General features: G+C 42.4%; 2 protein-coding genes across 3 annotated transcripts; both read left to right on the forward strand.

Annotated features, from left to right (window-relative positions):
• The first annotated feature begins 9,901 nt into the window (after positions 1-9,901).
• LOC310724787 (uncharacterized protein) lies at positions 9,902-11,317 on the forward strand. Its single transcript, XM_083539104.1, has 4 exons — positions 9,902-9,931; positions 10,043-10,098; positions 10,232-10,382; positions 10,469-11,317. Exons 2-4 carry the CDS (start codon positions 10,059-10,061, stop codon positions 11,043-11,045), a joined length of 768 nt encoding a protein of 255 aa, XP_083395230.1. The 5' UTR covers positions 9,902-9,931; positions 10,043-10,058; the 3' UTR covers positions 11,046-11,317.
• A 6,794-nt stretch (positions 11,318-18,111) lies between these two features.
• On the forward strand, positions 18,112-19,801 carry LOC310724750 (uncharacterized protein). Of its 2 annotated transcripts, none has more exons than XM_083539028.1 (4): positions 18,112-18,183; positions 18,296-18,351; positions 18,483-18,633; positions 18,720-19,801. In XM_083539028.1, exons 2-4 carry the CDS (start codon positions 18,312-18,314, stop codon positions 19,294-19,296), a joined length of 768 nt encoding a protein of 255 aa, XP_083395154.1. In that variant the 5' UTR covers positions 18,112-18,183; positions 18,296-18,311; the 3' UTR covers positions 19,297-19,801. The 2 variants fall into 2 exon arrangements, with proteins under 2 accessions (XP_083395154.1, XP_083395153.1); XM_083539027.1 differs by having other exon boundaries at positions 18,133-18,183; positions 18,480-18,633.
• Positions 19,802-20,364: the final 563 nt, after the last annotated feature.

Genomic DNA, 20,364 nt, shown 5'->3' on the forward strand with positions numbered 1-20,364 from the left:
ATAAATAACAAAACAAGCTGAATAATATAGTCACAATCAAAAACTAACGTGGCTTCTGCTGTTGTGTTGATCTCTTAAAAATGTTCCTTTCACAGCTGAAGTATGAAAACTATCAACAATGTAGAACAGAACACCGGGTTAGCTTCTAGCATGGAGGTCCTGGAGGAGCTTCAACACATTGGATCGCAGTAGATACGAAATTCGAACCAGAAAGACACAGCTTACATTTGACTTGTTTTTGTCTTTATACTCAACTAAAGTGAAATAATGAGCATATTTCCACTTTGAGAAACTCGTCTTGCTCTCGCCTCGAATCGCCATTACTGCCGCACAGACCTGAATAAACGGAGACACGCCCACAGCGTGTCTTCTTCCTGTTTACAGTGGTTCATCCACCAATCCTACAGTGCATCTTCTTCCTGTTTACAGTGGTTCATCCACCAATCCTACAGTGCATCTTCTTCCTGTTTACAGTGGTTCATCCACCAATCCTACAGTGCATCTTCTTCCTGTTTACAGTGGTTCATCCACCAATCCTACAGTGCATCTTCTTCCTGTTTACAGTGGTTCATCCACCAATCCTACAGTGCATCTTCTTCATGTTTACAGTGGTTCATCCACCAATCCTACAGTGCATCTTCTTCATGTTTACAGTGGTTTATCCACCAATCCTACAATGCGACGCTGCTGTAAGCAGGTTAGGCTGTAGTCTACACTTCGGCCGAAATGAATTCATTTATAAAAGTAATGGGTAACGCACCATACGGTAACGGAGTTACTTTATTTTTAAAGGTAACGCGTTACAGAATTAGTTACTGTCAAAAGTAACGCGTTACTGGTACCGGTACTAGTAACGCATTACTGCCCAACACTGCTGAAAGGTTTGATTGGATGGGGAATGTTGAAACTTTGGGCAGTTGGGGATTCAAATGCATCTGTTTCAATGCAAAAGGAGGCTTTAACTGCAGAGCTCATATATAACTAAATAATCGTGAATAGTGAAAAACTGAATTTCCACTATTACCATAAGAGTTTTTTATTTTTCAATTTCATTGGGTGAAATTATACATAAACATGGTATTCGCTTCGATTGCTATGCTGATGATACACAGTTGTATATTTCAGCAAAGACAGATGAGAGGGATCAGCTTAACAATGTTGAGAAGTGTTTAAAGGACATTAGACAGTGGATGCTTGATAACTTTTTCTGCTCAATCCAGATAAGACGGAAGTATTTTTTCTATAACCACATGCAGCTAGAAGCAAACTTTCCGATTGCGTAGCCTCTCTGGATGGTGTTTCTGTCTCAGTGTATACAGCAGTCAAAGATATTGGTGTTATTAATGACCCTAGTCCTTACCTTAAGGCTTATGTGAATAATATCACTAGGATCACCTTCTTTCACCTTAGAAATATTGCTAAAATTATAAATATGATGTCGTCACAGGATGCATAAAGATTTGTCCATGCTTTCGTTACATCTAGATTAGACTAATGTAACGCTTTACTGTCTGGGTGTGCGAGTGCATAAATGAGCTTTAGTTAGTTCAGAATGCAGCAGCAAGAGTCCTCACTAGATCTAGAAAATATGACCAGATCACTCCTGTTTTAATCAGTCTACATTGGCTCCAAATCAAATCTCTCATTGATTATAAAATACTACTACTGACGTATAAAGCACTTAACGGTCTCGCACCACAGTATCTGAGTGAACTTCTGTACCAGTATGATCCTCCATGCCTACTTAGATCAAAAGGTGCAGGCTATCTGTTGGTTCCTCAAATAATGAAGACTACAGCAGGGGGCAGATCTTTCTCTTATAAAGCCCCACACAGTTATGGAACAGCCTTCCAATTAGTGTTCGGGACTCAGACACAGTCTCAGTGTTCAAGTAGAGGTTAAAAACATATTTATTTAGTCAAGCCTTTTATCAGTAGATTTTTCTTAGGTAAAGGCTCAGATCTGGAGGAAACATGGATATAGAGTGTTTGGTGAACTGGGATATTTGTATGCTGTATGCCCTCACTCTCACACGTTCACTCAGGTTTGTTGACGTTGGGTTGGTGGGTCGTCTCTTATCCCAGAGATCCCTCATGTCTGTATTACCTTCTGGTTCTCCCTTTTAGTTATGCTGCCATAGCGAGTCTTGCCGGAGTCCAAACTGCACAGTGATATTAACACTTATACAACAAAAAGACACATAATAATCCAAACCCTTCTTTTCCTGTCACCTCTCTCTCTCTCTCTCTCTCTCTCGGTCGAGTTAAACATGCTCCTGAGGTTCCAGTGACCACTGTTCCTGCCCTCCCCCCTTGGTGGAGCTTCACACTTTGTCCAGGCCTGCCTCTGGATAGTGTTCTCTTTGACTGGAGGCCACTTTGTGCAGCTTGGGACGGTTTCTCATCAACGCCTTGGGTGGTTCCATGAAATTCCGGAGTAAGAACGGGTGCTTTGAGGATGGATTGGACTGTAGTTAATGTCAACAGTATGCTACATTGACTCAGGACTACTTTTCGCTTCTGATCATCACTGTACCCTGCAACATCGTTTATCTGCTATAAATGGGCATTTGGTGCAACCCAGATGAGGATGGGTTCCCTCTTGAGTCTGGTTCCTCTCAACGTTTCTTCCTTATGCCATCTCGGGGAGTTTTTCCTTGCCATAATCTCCACTGGCTTGCTCATCAGGGACAAACTTACTTATAAAGAACATATTCACTTTTAATCACCACATTATCTGTGTAAAGCTGCTTTGAGACTATGTTCATTGTTAAAAGCGCTATACAAATAAAAATTAATTAAATTTAATTGAATAAGACCTCAAGATACTCCAATATTATATTGAAATAAAATTGTAGTAGAAATCTATGTATTTTTAATAAAAACAATTTCTTTTGTAAACTTTTATTGATTTTTAAATGTATTTATATTGTATTCTGGGTTGTTGCTGTTTAATGTGTGAGTATCTGAGGCTTACCTGGACTTTAGGCTCTGTTGGAAATAAGGGCTTATTTAGGGCTGTCAGGGATCCACCAGCCACACTACCACCTATCACTCCAACCAGCTCTCCCACATACTAATCAGCTACACCTGGCCCTTATCAGCTTGCACTCTACTTAAACCCCGTTCTCCCACCAGTTCTTTGTCCGTTCTACAGCTTAGGCACAAGAACACTGTCGGACTATCCTAACACTCTGGTTCAGATAATTATTGGTAACAGGACTCTGTGTGTTTTGTCTGCCCATAGTTTTCACCAGGATTGTTGAACCTGGAGTTTTGTTGCGGTTTTGCCGTTTTCTGCCTTGCTCTTTATTTCTTCCATTAAAAACCTTTGTGGATTGCACTTCGGTTTTCCAGCACGTTCTTTCGCCTGACAAGGGCATTATGATGTGAAATATACTAAATAATGGACTTTGCCACCATCTGAGTCAACACAAACATAAACAAATGAAGAAAGCATGACTATAGCATTATAGACTAGACATACAAAAACCATGCTTAATTTGTCATACGTTTGTTAATTTATTCAAAACATTAAATGTGGATCAAAACAAGAACCATGAAGGTTTGTACCAGCTGTACCAACAATTATAACATTCATTTGTCACACAAAAAGTATTGTACTTGTAGTGGCCTCCTTAAAAATGAAAACTCCAAAAATGAAGCGAATCCTAATCTTTATTGTAAAATAATAAAAAAAAAAAAAAAAAAAAGAAAAATTCATTGGGAATTAATGTCAAAAAGTACATCACTTTCTGTTGAAGATTGCCCCAGGACACTGTCAAGGCAAATACAATTCATCCTATTTACAGCAAACTAAGAGACTGACACAAACTGTGTGACAATGTTACACTCCATATTTGCAACACAATGACTTACAGCAAACTTAAATAAAATTTATTATGTTTGTTTAATATATTGCACATTTTATGAGGTTAATATTGATGCTGCTGCAAGAGCTGAAGTATGCCGTTGGTGCAACTGTGGGTGCAGTGAAAGAAAACTTGCTGAATAATGTTAATTGGGTTTCTTGCTTTAGTATTGGCGTTCATTCTTACTGCATGAAATACCTGTCTGTGATGCAGCACTTTGTTATACTGTGTTTCCACATAATATTTGTTTCTAAAGCTGTACTTTTATATTGATGGTATTAAGGGATGGATTGCTTCAGGATTGCTACAGTAGGACACCACTGAAGGCCTAGGTCATGAAATGCATGACCTGACACTGCTTGAACTGCATATATGCTAGTTATCTAGGAATAACTGGGCAAATGCAGATTAAAGCAGATTTTAATAAAAACATAAACCTACAAAAACAGGCTGGACCAGAATACATAACTGGCAATAGAATAAGGTGATCAACAAACATATGAAGGGTCAAGAAAGAATTGTGAACAAGATACAAAAGCAGGTTAAGATGAATGTGACAACCAAATGTTGCACCGTGTTTCATGAAACTGGAAGCATTGTGTGTGTGTGTGTGTGTGTGTGTGTGTGTGTGTGTGTGTGTGTGTGTGTGTGTGGATGTGTGTGTGTATCTCCAGCATAACTCATTAACATTGTGAGTTTATGGTGTTATTCACGAGGTAAACTTGCTTGAGGGGTGGCTGTTGGCACATCCATGGTAAGAGGGCTGGAAGTTCTTTTTCTTTCGGCTGCTCCCATTAGGGGTTGCCACAGCGGATCATCCGTCTCCATACCAACCTTTTCCTCTACATCTGCCTCTTTCACACCAACTACCTGCATGTCTTCCCTCACCACATCCATAAACCTCCTTCTTGGCCTTCCTCTTTTCCTCCTTCCTGGTGGCTCCATCCTTAGCCTTCTTCTACCAATATACATTTACATTTACATTTACATTTGCGGCATTTAGCAGACGCCCTTATCCAGAGCGACGTACAAAAGTGCTTTAAATCTCTAGTAATGAATAAATCTACACTGGTATGCAAGATTACAAACTTAATATGAATATAATTTGAATTCTACAAACTTGGAAAGTGCTAATATAGGTATTTCAGAAAGAGGTAGGTCTTCAGTCGTCGCTTGAAGATAATCAGGGACTCTGCTGTACAAACATCTAGGGGAAGTTCATACCACCACCTCGGTGCCAGAACAGAGAAGAGCCTTGAAGTGTACTTACCTCTCATTCTGAGAGAAGTGGGTACCAGTCGAGCAGTGCTGGAGGATCTCAGATAGCGTGTTGCAGTGTGAGATGTGATGAGGTCACTGAGGTAAGGTGGTGCTGGTCCATTTTTGGCATTGTAGGCAAGCATCAGTGTTTTGAATCTGATACGTGCAGCTACTGGAAGCCAGTGAAGGGAGTGCAGCAGTGGGGTGGGGTGGGAAAACTTGGGCTGATTGAACACAAGTCATGCAGCTGCGTTTTGGATCATTTGCAGTGGACGAATAGCGTTCAGGGAAGACCTGCCAGCAGAAAGTTGCAGTAGTCAAGTCTTGAAATGACAAGAGACTGAACAAGCACCTGGGCAGCCTGTATGGACAGAAATGGTTAAATCCTTCGGATGTTATAGAGAAGAAATGGACAAGAATGAGCAAATTTAGTGACATGTGGGAAGAAAGACAGTTCATTGTCCATAGTTACCCCAAGGTTACGAGCAGAGTCATGAAGTGATATTTGGAGATCTTGACCTGGAGATGAATCACCTAGGATGACCAGCAGTTCTGTTTTGCTGGGGTTGAGTTTTAGTTGGTGAGCACTCATCCATGAAGATATGTCTGACAAGCATGCTGAGATACGAGCAGAAGCTGTGGTATCTGATGGAGGGAAAGAAAAGATGAGTTGAGTGTCATCTGCATAGCATTGATATGAAAACCCATGTGAGGATATGACTTCACCAATGGAGTGGGTATAGAGGGAGAAAAGAAGGGGACCAAGTACAGAGCCTTGTGGGACACCAGTGGTGAGTCTGCACGGGGCAGATGTGGATCCCCTTCCAGGTAGGAAGCAAACCATTCCCATGCTGTTCCGCAGATACCAATGCTCTTGAGGGTTGACAAAAGTGTCTTGTGGTTGACTGTGTCAAATGCTGCTGAAAGGTCCAGGAAGATAAGTACAGATGAGAGCTTGGCTGACCGAGCAGCATGCAGTTTCTCAGAAACAGCCAAAAGGGCCGTCTCTGTGGAATGTGCCGCTTTGAACCCAGACTGGTTCGGATCATGGATGTTGTTCTGTGAGAGATAGACAGACAGTTGGTTAAAAACAGTGCGTTCCAGAGATTTAGAAAGAAAGGAGAGAAGTGATACCGGTCTGTAGTTGTTGATGTCTGATGGATCCAGAGCAGGTTTCTTCAAAATGGGAATGACCCTTGCTTGCTTGAAGGTAGTAGGTACATAGCCAGATGTTAATGACCCATTGATGATTTTGGAGATGAAGGGCAGGAGATCTTGCGTGATGGTCTGAAGCATAGTTGAAGGGATTGGATACAGAGGACAGATGGTGGAATTGCAAGATCAGATGACTTGCAGTATCTCATCTTCTGTTATGGTTGAAAAGCTTGACAGAGACGTAGTGGATTGTTGGCTGTGTTGTGTAGTCATTGTTGGAGAGGAAGTGAAGGTCTGGCAGATATGTCTGAAGGTATATCTGAAGGTCTGGCAGATATATCTGGGAGATATATATAACTCATGTCCCTCCTCTGCACATGTCCAGACCATCTCAATCTCGCCTCCCTCACCTTGTCCCCAACACGTCCGACATGTGCTGTCCCTCTAATAAACTAATTTCTAATCTTGTTCATCCTCGTCCCCCCCAACGAAAACCTTAACATCTTCAGCTCTGCTACCTCCAGCTTCGCCTCCTGCCTCCTACTCCATGCCACTGTCTCTAATCCATACAACATTGCAGGTCTCACCACAGTCCTATAAACTTTCCCTTTCATTCTTGCAGATACCCTTCTATCACAAATCACTCCTGTCACTCTTCTCCACCCACTCCACCCTGCCTGCATTTTTTTCTTCACTTCTCTAACACACTCTCCATTACTTTGCACTGTTGACCCCAGGTACCTGAACTTCTCAACCTTCTCCACCTCTTCTCCCTGCAACCGCACCCCTCCACTGCCCTACCTCTCATTCACACACATGTACTCTGTCTTACTTCTACTGACTTTCATCCACCTCTCTCCAACGTGTACCTCCACCTCTCCAGGCTCTTTTCAACCTGCTCACTACTCTCACCACAAATCACAATATCATCCGCAAACATCATAGTCCATGGGGACTCCTGTCTGACCTTGTCCGTCAACCTGTCCATCACCACTGCAAACAGGAAAGGGCTCAGGGCCGATCCTTGATACAATCCAACCTTCACCTTAAACCAGTCTGTCGTTCCTACTGCACACTTCACTGCTGTCACACTGTCCTCATACATGTCCTGCACCACCCTCACATACTTCTCTGACACACCTGACTTCCTCATACAATACCACAACTCCTCTCTTGGCACTGTCGTACGCTTTTTCTAATCCAGAAATACACAATGCAATTCCTTCTGTCCTTCTCTACTTCTCTAGCATACTTCTCTATAAATATTTCAAAGCAAATAAGGCATCTATGGTGCTCTTCCTCGGCATGAAACTATACTGTTGCTCACAGATGGTCACCTCTTCTCTTAGCATGGCTTCCACTACTATTTCTCATAACTTCATGGTGTGACTGATCAACTTAATTCCCCTGTAGTTACTCCAGTATTGCCTACAAAAGCCACTTCGGTCAGGCCGGGGGTTGCCTCCCCATGATAAGTGTGTTGCAGGCATACCAGGCTGACCTGCTATGAGAAATGGATGAGGGCTTCAGCTCTGGGGCTGACAATTAGGAGTTACGTCGCGCTGCGACCTAACCCTCAGAGTCACCTAGGTACGGCGCAAACTCCCCTTTCAGCCTAGTACTCTCACCCCGCACCTTCACAAAGTCCATGAATGTGGCTCTAGCCCCGCTATGGCTTCAGGGCCTTACCATTCTGAACTATATCGATGATTGGTTGATATTAACTCGATCAGAGCTTCAGGCGGTCCCGCATCGAGAGATCGTTCTCGCCTGCATGAAGGGGCTGGGGTTAAGACTGACCGCAGAGAAGAGTGTGCTTTCTCTGTTGCAGAGACCCCCTTCTTGGGCGTGGTGTGGGACTCGACCGCGTTGCAGGCAGACTTGTCACCACCCAGATCGCAGCCATGCTCACAACAGTTGGGAGAGTGAGAGAAGGCCAACCACTCACTGTGAAGCAATTCCAGAGATTGCTTGATCTCATTGCGGCAATGTCCAACGTTATTTTACTTGGCCTCCTCCATATGAAACTCATCCAGTGGTGGCTCAGAGACCGAGGGTTTTCCCAAGGGGGCATCCCACGCCGTACTATAAAGGTTTTGAGGTGAGCTCTTCGTACCTTATATATATGGAGGGAACACACATTCCTGTCTCAAGGCCCCATCCTGGGAGCGCCTTGTCATCATGCTAACGACGGACGCATCCCCATGTGGACAACACATCTGTGGTCTCATACATCAACCGCCAGGGGGTCTCTAATCTTGCCCCTGTACAGGCTGGCGCGGCAGATCCTCCTGTGGTCCCAGGGAAAACTCCTCTCACTGAAAGCAGTTGACAACCCTGAGGTGGTGGAGCAGATATGGCAGAGCTATTACAGAGCCCAGGAAGATCTGTTTGCGACTCGGGAGACCTCGCACAATCCCCCTTTGGTTCTCTCTCTCTTACCCACTGGGGCTGGATGCTATGGTGCAGATGTGGCCAAGGCTACGTCTGTACGCCTTCCCTCCCATCGCGCTGCTCCTTGGAGTTCTGGAGATAATCCACCAGAAAGGGGTAATTTTTTTTCCTGGTGGCACCTCGTTGGCCAGGCAGACAGTGGTTTGCGGACCTGCTGTCCCTTCTCGAGGGACCTCTTTGGGAAATTCCCACCAATGATGTCACGACTTGACTTCGGATTTTAAACGTGATTCAGAGCGAGGACAAGGTTTTGACGCAGCGTCTCGTTCCCTCAGAGAACTAGGGTTACATACTGTGACAAATAAAAGCTCCCTGACTGAAAACCAGACTTTTGCCTAATGTTTGCTATGTTGAAAAATTGTGTAGTGGTTCTGATTGGTTTAGCATTTGCCCTTCACCTATATTTATTTTATCCTGTTTACCAACAAATTTACAGGCAAAACTCTTGGTTGAAACCAATAATAAAAAAATTCAGAACTAACAATTAATGTAACAGAGCACATCTGGGTATCAAGAAACATCTGTCAATCACATTTTGTGATTTTATAACCTTCTATGTTTAGTTCTATGACTAAAACTAACAGGGTATTTGGGTTACTTGGGTTAATAACCATAGGCCAATAATGAAAATGACAGTGTGGAATGGAGACTGGATTATATAGATAGATTGAACAGACAAGCTGGTCCATTCAAGTATGAGGTCTGTGTGTATACAGACACAGATAGTTGAAATCTTCTGACTAAGGAATAAACATTTAATTCAATTAAATTATATTTCTGTTCCACTTTCATTAATGGATATTGTCACAAAGTGGCTTTACAGTAATACAAATATTAAGAAATACAAAGTTCAATAGTAACACCACTACTCCAGCTCTTAACACTCATATGGAATCCCACAGGAGATATTTTAAAAGTTGATCTGTTGTAGCGTAATGATTACATTTTACCCATGCCTGTATGTTATCTGTGCTTTTATTACATGACATACAGATGTTTATTGGCACACTAATTGAACCTCAGACTCTGTAGCAACCGATGATTCACTTAGGAAGTTATGATGTGGAGGGTTGTCAGCACTGCACTACGTCCTGGACTTTGAGTTTTCAATACAACTCACACCTTTCTACAGTATATATACTGACGACTAAGGCAGTATTGCATACATACAGCTGGTGTTTTATAGAGCAGGTAAGAAAAAGCTTAAACTGACTGTAATTGTTGTTATACATTGATGTTAATGTCTACATATTTATTCAGTTTATTAACTGCAGTAGTTAATTAGCTTTTTTGTTTTTTCAGAATCAAAGCAAGAAACATGAAGGTCTTTTTTGTACTGGCTCTGGCTGTATTTACAGGTACGATCATTTCAGGCCTTGTAAACTAATATAGCCTGCAATGTTAATATCTCTACTGAAATTACACCATCCTACAGCCTTAAGAACTCATTGTAAAAACGTTGTACCTGTAAGTGTTTGGTTCTTTCAGCAGGCGGCCATGCCAACTTGTTCTATGCTGATGAGCCCAAACCACAGCTGGAACAATTGACTGATGCTTTCTGGGATTATGTTGCCAAGGCAACACACACTGCTGAGGACACACTGAAAACAATTAGAGAGTCTCAACTTGGCCAGGAAGTCAAGTAAGTTAAAAACTGTGTTTACTGTTCAGATTGTATCTAAAGTTATCTTATCTTATATAATCATGATTCTTGTTTTTACTTCATAGTGCTAGATTTACAGATGGCACTAATATGGCCAGTGAGTATGCTGTCACTCTTCAGAAACAAGTGAGCCCTATGGCCCAGGACATCATGACCAAGATCTTCCAGGAGGCTGAGGTTCTGAAGGAACGTCTTGAGCAGGACTTGACCACTGTGAAGGGCAAACTGGAGCCCTATTCTGATGATATGAAGACCCAAATTCAGCAGAAAATGGAGGAGCTGAGAGTAGCTGTAGCTCCCTATGCTGAGTCCATTGACACTGAAGCTCTGAAAACCACTGTGCTGCAGAAGACAGACGAGCTCAGAGGAAGTTTGGAGGAGAAAGTAAAGGAGCTGCAGTCCCAGATGGAGCCCTTTGCCGAACAACTCAGACAGAAAGTAGATCAGCACATGCAAGAATTCCAAAACGCTGTGGCCCCTCTTACTGACGATCTTCAGACCAAGGTTGCTGAGCGAGCTGCTTTGGTTCAGCAGGGTCTGGCTCCTTATTCTGAAGATCTGAGAGAGAAACTGGACCCTTACACGCAGAATCTGAAGGACCAACTCACCTCTCTGTATGAGTCCTTCAGCAAGACCAACTAAATACCCCATACACCATTGTGCTTACTGAACTGTTTTCTATACATGGAAACTCATACTAAAATATAAGACATCAAATATTTAATCGTATATTTCATGTATTATTATTCACCCAAACTGTAAGCTTTTTCAATATTGTACCATGAACCTCGGAATTTTCCTTTGTTAAAAACATTGCCATGTAAATGCATCTGGTATGCATTCATGTAAAGCTGCTAAGTTGTTTGTTGTAAATATTCATAATCTTCACAATTATAAAAGCTGAAAAACCAAAACCTATTTCATTTCTTGTTTTTTTGTATTGGAAAAATGTGGCATGCACATACTAATTTAAAGTGAAATGGCCCTTAGACATTACATGGTTCTCAAAAATGACACCAAAAAGAGAGAGATTTAGATAGACCACTAGACAGATATTTTATTTTAACAATGTTTAAACAAAAACAGCCAATTATGAGGTTGATAAGAATCAGGTGTATTGGCTAAGTGTGTTGACACACAAAGGGAATTTCGTTCCAGCTGTTAGTGACTCTCAAAGTACAGACATAAATAAAAACTATACATTCAGCTTGGACTATACAATACAAAACAGACAAGACAATACAGACAATGTGAGGCAATATAGACAGTATGATTAATAAATACAGATGCAGATTATTTGACAGATCAGTAATGTACATAAAGTGTGAGTGCATGGTAGTGCAAATTACAGTATTGTGCATCAGGTATGATAAATAGTTATATTGTAAACTCTTTATCATACCTGATGCACAATACTGTCATTATATTAAAGACAGATTGCTTTCCCTGAGCAATCAACCTCATTAACAACTGACCATAATTATATTCCCTGCTTCATATCTATAATTATGGTCAGTTGTTAATGAGGCTGATTGCTTGAGGAAGGAAACTGTTCCTGTGTCTGGCAGTTTTGGTGAACAAAGTTTTGTAGCATCTGCCAGAAGGGAGGAGCTGAAAGACGTGTCTAGGGTGCGAAAGGTCAGTAGTGATTTTATCTCCCCGGTTTCTGGTTCTTGTATGGTACAAGTCCTGGAGAGTGGGCAGGGGAGCACCAAGATTTTTTCTGCTGTTTTAACTGTTTTCTGCAGTCTGTTCCTGTCCTGTTTTGTTGCTGCACCAAACCAGATGGTTATTGATGTGCACAGGACAGATTAAATTACTGCAATGTAGAAATGTATCAACAGCTCCTGTGGCATATTTACACTGGCGATCAAAATTAGAGAACAATTTATAAACAATTGAACAATTCTGAAATAATGTCATCTTCACTGTTCAACAGTTGAGGGAGTTTTTGTCCTGTCTATCCCATGCTACCAGAACACCTTTCCACAAATTAACTAAGGCATTTCCAAAAAAAACAATATTCTCCAGAAAACACACTGATCAAAATTAGAGAACACTTTCAGATACCTCCCAGTTATTGGTGTTAATTTGGTACCTAGTGCTAATTTCCTTGATTATCTGTCAACCCCTATTTAACTGGCAGCCTAACTTCCAGTTTCACTGACTCTGCAAAATTGTGGGCCGTTCTAAAGTGACTAAAAGCCTCCGGCAGCAGGTTGTCCAGATAAAGGCCAAAGGGATGACCCTATCAACCATAGCAAGACAAGTTGGTCATTCCAAATCTGTGATTTCAAGAATATTGAATCTTTACAACATCACAAACTCATTCAAGTCCGCCAAGAAGGCTGGTCGTTCACGGAAGACAAATACAAGAGAGGACAGGATAATGGGCAATCGTTACCACACTGCAGCTGGAATTGCTCACCAGTTCAGCGCTGAACAGGGTAAGGATCTGTCTCGTCATACAGTGTCTCAACGTTTAAGAGCATTTGGACTCAAAGTCCACTCTGCAGTAATCAAACCTCTCATTAGCTAAAGGAATCAAAAGGCTAGACTAAGCTTTGCTGAGGAACATGTTGTGTGGACAGAGGAGAACTGGTCCAAAGTTCACTTCAGTGATAAAAGCAAGTTAAATTTATTTGGGTCCGATGGGAAACATTATGTTCCCCTTCAGGAACTCGAGCTGCGTCAAAGCGCCATGGGAACTGCGCTCTGAACCATGTGTGTAATCTGACCAATAGGCGTTTGGAACGTGACGTCATCAGCGGGCGACGTTGCATGAACAGGAAGCTACAAATGGCTGCGAGATGGACCAGATGCTAGCTTCAACTCGTTCAGGTAAGTGCTGTTTCGCTGTGTTTTTCTGATTGAGTGATGGCTGGCAGTCAGATTTACCGCAAGTGTGTTCATCCATGTCCGCGTTTCATTACCGGTAAGGATTCACATGATCGGTGTGTTGTTTGCCTGGGAGTGGAGCATGCACAATCGTCTCTCGAGGGAGTCGATTGCTCGAATTGTACCCGCATGGCTATGCGCACGCTTCACTCCCGGAAGAGCTCTCTCCCTCGCGGCTCTGGTCCCGCTCTCGCTGAGGCAAAGCGCGCAGGTGCTCGTGGGGCTCGCAGGCCGATTTAGCGCCGGGGTTGGAGTCGGATGAGTCCGCTTCAGCTTCGTCTAGTGAATCGAGGTTCTGCTCTCTCGGAGAAGCAGGCCCGATGGCTGCTTCTTCTCCCGGTGCGAGCAGCGTGGCATTACATGCCTCTTCTTTCGAGTAAGGTGAGCTGATGGATGCTAGCGAGCCTGTGGATTCCTCACAGCCTGTCCTGCATGAGGAATTCCTCGAGGTCGTAGACGCGAGCCGCTGCTAAGCTGGATCTAGCTTGGCCGGTGGAGCAGCCGGGGCCTGCCGTTTTTTCCCGATCTGCACACCGAGGTACGCATACTTTTTCTTACCACTTCTCACTCTACGCGAACGTGGTTGGGGCTAAGGCGTGCGGCTATGGGGCGATGCCGCGTGTTGAAGAGACGCTAGCCAGCTATCTCTCTCCTAGCGTAGCATCGTCACTGAAGGCGCCGGTGTTCCCTACTAAGCCGCTACGTGCTATGTCGGCTTTGGTGGGGAAGTCTTACACCATGGGTGTGTTACAGGCATACCAGGCTGACCTGCTACTAAGTTGGATGAGGGACTTAGCTCCGGGGCTGATGATATTAAGGAGTTGCGTTGCGCTGCCGACTTAACCCTTCAGGCAACGAAACACACGGCGTGGGCCGTTGGTCGGGGCTTGGTGGCCCTGGTGGCCACAGAGAGGCATCTGTGGCTCACCTTGTCTGACCTCCCAGACAAGGATCGAGCTATGCTCTTGAACGCACCGATGGCTCCTCCTGGCCTGCTTGGTGAAGCTGTGAAGGCGGGCTTGAACAGGTTTTAGGATTCTAAAAAGCAGTCGGCTGCGTTTCAGCAGTACCTCCCTCGCCGATCTCGTGGGGCTGGTTGGCGGCAGCCCCAGCCTGGTCCTTCCGGGCACCGCGAAGCCCAGAAACAGAGCGTCGCCACCCGATCTCCGCGGGCAGGGCCTAAGGGTCCGAGCCGTTGTTCTAGGCCCAAAAAGGAGCAGAATGACCTGAGGGTTACCCTCGCCTCCAGCAAACGGGCTGTGGTGCGGAGATCCTGACGATCTACGGTCGAGGGAGCGGTGTACACCTCACGCTACGGTGCCCATCCCTCCCCTGCACCACCAGGAGGCCGGGCCGCTCGTTCTATGCGTCTCCCTCCACTTCCGCCCAAAGTCTCGGTACAGATGGGGGAGACCCGCCGCCTCTCACGAGGTGTCATCAGCTGCAAATTACGGTTACGTGATTCAGTTCGTGTCCTCTCCTCCCCATTTCAACGGGATGTGTCCCACCCTGGTGGGAACTGAGCAGGCTCTGGTCCTGGAACAAGAAGTGCACACACTCCTGTGGAAAGGGGCCATCGAGGTGGTTCCCTCCTCGGTTTAAGATTCAGGCTTCTACCGCTCGTCCTTCGTCGTTCCGAAGAAGGATGGTGGGTTGCGTCCCATTCTAGATCTTTGCTCCTTAAACCACTCTCTCAGGAGGCTCAGGTTCAGGATGCTCACCCTCAAGCGGGTCGTTACTCAGATCAGGTCCGGGGCCTGGTTTGTCACTATAGATCTGAAGGACGCATACTTTCACATCTCCATCCTTCCTGCACACAGGAGGTTCCTGAGGTTTGCTTTCGGGGGGCATAGCATACCAATATCGGGTCCTCTCGTTTGGCCTGGCACTCTCACCCCGCACCTTCACGAAATGCGTAGATGCAGCACTGACTCCGTTGCGGCTCCAGGGCATCCGCGTTTTGAATTACATCGACGATTGTTTGATCCTGGCTCATTCGGAGCACCAGGCGATTCGGCATTGAGATGTCGTCCTAGCCTGCATGAAGGTGCTTGGGTTTCGGCTAAACGCCAGCAAAAGCATGCTTTCTCCAGCACAGAGAACCACCTTTTTAGGCGTAGTATGGGACGCGGCCAGGATGCAGGCACGGTTTTTGCCTGCTGGGGTCGAGGCAGTTCCAGAGGTGTTCATGCAGGAAACGCTCCATGTCATACAGCAAAACGGCTAAACTGTTCCTTGAAACTGAAAACATTGAAATAATGACATGGCCTGCCCAGAGTCCTAATCTCAACCCAATAGAGAACCTCTGAAAAATCCTTGCCGACAAAGTTATGGCCAAGAAACCCACTACAGTCACCGAACTGTGGAGGAGACTGGAAGAAGAGTGGACCAAAATCACACCAGAGCAGTGTGAGAGACTAGTGCTGTCCTGTGGCCGCAGCTGTGCTGAAGTCATTCAGAGCAGAGGCCTGTACACTTCCTACTAATTGCTGACTGTTGTACCCTTTAGAAAATTTTGTTCTAATCTTTTTTCATGCTACAGTCATTGTTGTTCTCAAATTTTGATCAGTGTGTTACCAGTGTGGTATAGAGAGGACAAAAACTCCTTCAACTGTTGAGCAGTGAAGACGACATTATTTCAGAATTGTTCAATTGTTTATAAATTGTTCTCTAATTTTGATCGGCAGTGTATATATATATATATCTGTCAGTACATGCTAAATAAATGGACAAACAGGAAACTGTCTTTAATATAACAATCAGAATCAGATTTAGAATCATGTTTATTGGCCAATTGTGTTGGCACACACAAGGAATTTGATTCCAGACATTTGTGACTCTCAAAAGTACAGACATAAATAACAAAACACATTTAGCTTGGACTATACCAGGCAAAACAGACAAGACAAGACAAGACAAAACATGCTATACAATACAATATAGCCAATGTAAGACAATATAGACAGTATGAGTATTAAATAGTACAGTATACAGTATTAACAGTATACAGTATTAAAAACAATGTTATTATTGTTCGAAGGTTTCTCATGTAAGTGACCTTTCAAGACAGTTCAAGTAACTAAAGGTGCTTTAAAATTGCTAATAAAAAAAAAAGAAATAAAACCAATTTATTAGTATTTATTTTGCAATAAAGATATGAGAAGATTTGAGATCAGAAGATGAATCTGAGATGATTGGTCAGAATTTCACCTCTCATTTTCTTATATTTCTCTTTAGATGTGTTATACTTACCACAGGCTCCCTTTCATAACAGCACCCAATTTTAAGATGAGCTAAAGTATAGGTATGAAGGTATACATTTATATATAGATAAAAAAATAAAATAAAAATAAAAAAACGCTATTTGGTTGCCTTTGCTTTGCTTACAGTAACTAAATCAATTCCCTGGCATTACAAAATGAATTGAATTTCCTTTTTATTCAGCTTTAAATTTGCTTGCATTTATCCCATAGACACCTTTCTGGTCTGTTTAATTCAATTCAACTAATTTTGACCTCATCACATCTCGCACTGAGAACACGCAGTCTGAGATCCTCCAGCACTGCTCGACTGGTACCACCTTCTCTCAGAATGAGAGGTAAGTACACTTCGAGGCTCTTCTCTGTTCTGGCACCAAGGTGGTGGAATGAACTTCCCCTAGATGTCCGTACAGCGGAGTCCCTGGCTATCTTCAAGCGCGACTGAAGACCTACCTTTTCCTGAAACACTTAAATTAGCACTTTCCAAGTTTGTAGAATTCTAGGGTTATTTTTTAAATTAAGTTTGTAATCTTGCGTACCAGTGTAGATTTATTTATTACTAGAGACTCAAAGCACTTTTGTACTTCGCTCTGGATAAGGGCGTCTGCTAAATGACGCAAATGTAAATGTAAATGTAAATGATTTTTATTTGTATAGCACTTTAATAAATGGACATTGTCTCAAAGCAGCTTCATACAGATAAGGCGGTAATGAAGTTATAATAAATAATGTATAAGGTTAGTGCTTATAAGTTTGTTCCTTATAATTGTAAGTTTATTACTAATGAGCAATCCAGTGGTGACTGTGACAAATTAAAGCTTTCTGACTAAAAACCAGACTGGTGCATAATGTTTGCTATGACGAATGCTGGTGCAGTGGTTCTGATTGGCTTTCCATTTGGGTATCAAGAAACATCTGTCAATCACATTTTGTGATTTTATAACCTTCCTGGTGGTCAAAAACACAAGTATCTACAACAGAAGTATTTATATCTAACTGCAGGTATATGAATAAAACTAACAGGGTATTTCTTGGGTTGATAACCATAGGCAAAGAATGAAAATGACAGTGTCAAATGGAGACTGGATTATATGGATGGATTGTATAGTCAAGTTGATTAATTAAAGTATGAGGACTGTGTATACAGATGCAAATAGTTGTAAGCTTCTGACTAAGGTATACACATTTAATTCAATTATATTTTGTTTCTGTTCCACCTTTAACAATGGATATTGTCACAAAGTGGCTTTACAGTAATAAAAATATTAAGACATACGCAGTTCAATAGTAACACCACTACTCCAGCTCATAACACTCATATGGAATCCCACAGGACATATTTGAAAAGTTGCTCTGTTGAAGCATAATGATTACATTTTTCCCATGCCTGTATGTTATCTGTGCTTTTATTACATGACATTCAGATGTTTATTAGCACACTACTTGAAGCTCAGACTGTGTGGTAACCGATGGTCCACTTAGGAAGTTATGATGTGGAGGGTTGTCAGCACTGCACTACCTCTTGGACTTTGAGTTTTCAAAACAACTCACACCTCTCTACAGTATATATACTGGCGACTAAGGTAGTCTTGCATACATACAGCTGGTGTTTTATAGAGCAGGTAAGAAAAAGCTTGTACTGACTGTAATTGTTGTTATACATTGTTGTTAATGTCTACATATTTATTCAGTTTACTAACTGCAATAGTTCATTTGCTTATTTGTTTTTTTCAGAATCAAAGCAAGAAACATGAAGGTCTTTCTGGTACTGGCTCTGGTTGTATTCACAGGTACGATCATTTCAGTCCTTGTAAGCTAATGTAACCTGCAATGTTAATAACCATATTGAAATACACAATCCTACAGCCTTAAGAAGGCATTGTGAAAATTTTGTAACTAAAGTGTTTGGTTCTTTCAGCAGGCTGCCAAGCCAACTTGCTCTATGCTGATGAGCCCAAACCACAGATGGAACAATTGACTGATGCTTTCTGGGACTATGTTGCCAAGGCAACACATACTGCTGAGGACACACTGAAAACAATTAGAGAGTCTCAACTTGGCCAGGAAGTCAAGTAAGTAAAAAAACGTGTTTACTGTTTAGATTGTATTTGAAGTTATCTTATCTTATATAATCATGATTCTTGTTTTTACTTTATAGTGCTAGATTTACAGATGGCACTAATATGGCCAGTGAGTATGCTGTCACTCTTCAAAAACAAGTGAGCCCAATGGCCCAGGACATCATGACCAAGATCTTCCAGGAGGCTGAGGTTCTGAAGGAACGTCTTGAGCAGGACTTGACCACTGTGAAGAGCAAACTGGAGCCCTATTCTGATGATATGAAGACCCAAATTCAGCAGAAAATGGAGGAGCTGAGAGTAGCTGTGGCTCCCTATGCTGACTCCATTGACACTGAAGCTCTGAAAACCACTGTGCTGCAGAAGACAAAGGAGCTCAGGGGAAATCTGGAGGAGAAAGTGAAGGAGCTGCAGTCCCAGCTGGATCCCTACACTGAAGATATCAGACAGAAAGTAGATCAGCACCTGCAGGAATTCCAGAAGACCTTGGCCCCTCTGACTGAGGATCTTCAAGCCAAGGTTGCTGAGCGAGCTGCTTTGGTTCAGCAGGGTCTGGCTCCTTATTCTGAAGATCTGAGAGATAAACTGGACCCTTACACCCAGAACCTGAAGGACCAACTCACCTCTCTGTATGAGTCCTTCACCAAGACCAACTAAATACTCCAAACACCATTTTGCTTACTGAACTGTTTTCTATACATGGAAACTCATACTAAAATATAAGACATCAAATATTTTATTGTATATTTCATGCATTATTGAAGAATAATTCGCCCAAACTGTAAGCTTTATCAATATTGTACGATGAACCTGTGAATTCTCCTGTGTTAAAAACATTGCTATTCAAATGCATCTGGTATGCATTCATGTAAAGCTGCTAAGTTGTTTGTTGTAAATATTCATAATTTAAATTCTAAATGCTGAAAAACCAAAACCTATTTTATTTCTTGTTTTTGTATTTGAAAAACGTGGCATGCACATACTAATTTAAAGTGAAACTGCCTCTAGACATTACATGATTTTTACAAATGACACCAAAAAGTGAAAGATTTAGATAGACCACTAGACAGATCTTTAATTTTAACAATGTTTAAACAAAAACAGCCAATTATAAGGTTGCTGTATCTGTCAGTACATGCAAAATAAATGGCCAAACAGGAAACTGTCTTTAATATAAGAATCAGAATTAGATTTAGAATAAGGTTTATTGGCCAATTGTGTTGACACACACAAGGAATTTGGGTCCAGCCATTTGTGACTCTCAACAGTACAGACATAAATAACAAAACACATTTAGCTTGGACTAAACCAGACAAAAGAGACAAGACAAGACAAAACAGGCTATACATTACAATATAGACAATGTAAGACAATATGGACAATATGAGTATTAAATAGTACAGTATACAGTATTAACAGTATACAGTAAAACACCGTTGTACGAGCAACCTATAGTACGAGCAAACAGAGAAACGAGCAAACTCGCTCGCAAAATTTTACCCATTTTCACGAGCAAATTTCGACAGCGCGAGCAAACTCACGCTGCCGGTTCCCCGTTTTCGGCGGAGGGTCGCATCAGTCACTTAGTTGATGACGTATCACTCGGTCGCTCTCGTTGTTCAGTGCAGCAAAAATATAATTTTTTTTAGTTTTATATTTTTATTTCACTAGAAATCTTGAAGAATTTCTTCCAATAAAATTAGTGATGGTGCTGTGAAAACAAAA

The sequence above is a fragment of the Silurus aristotelis genome (genome assembly GCF_946808225.1).
Source record: "Silurus aristotelis genome assembly, chromosome: 1".
NCBI classification, from domain to species: Eukaryota; Metazoa; Chordata; class Actinopteri; order Siluriformes; family Siluridae; genus Silurus; species Silurus aristotelis.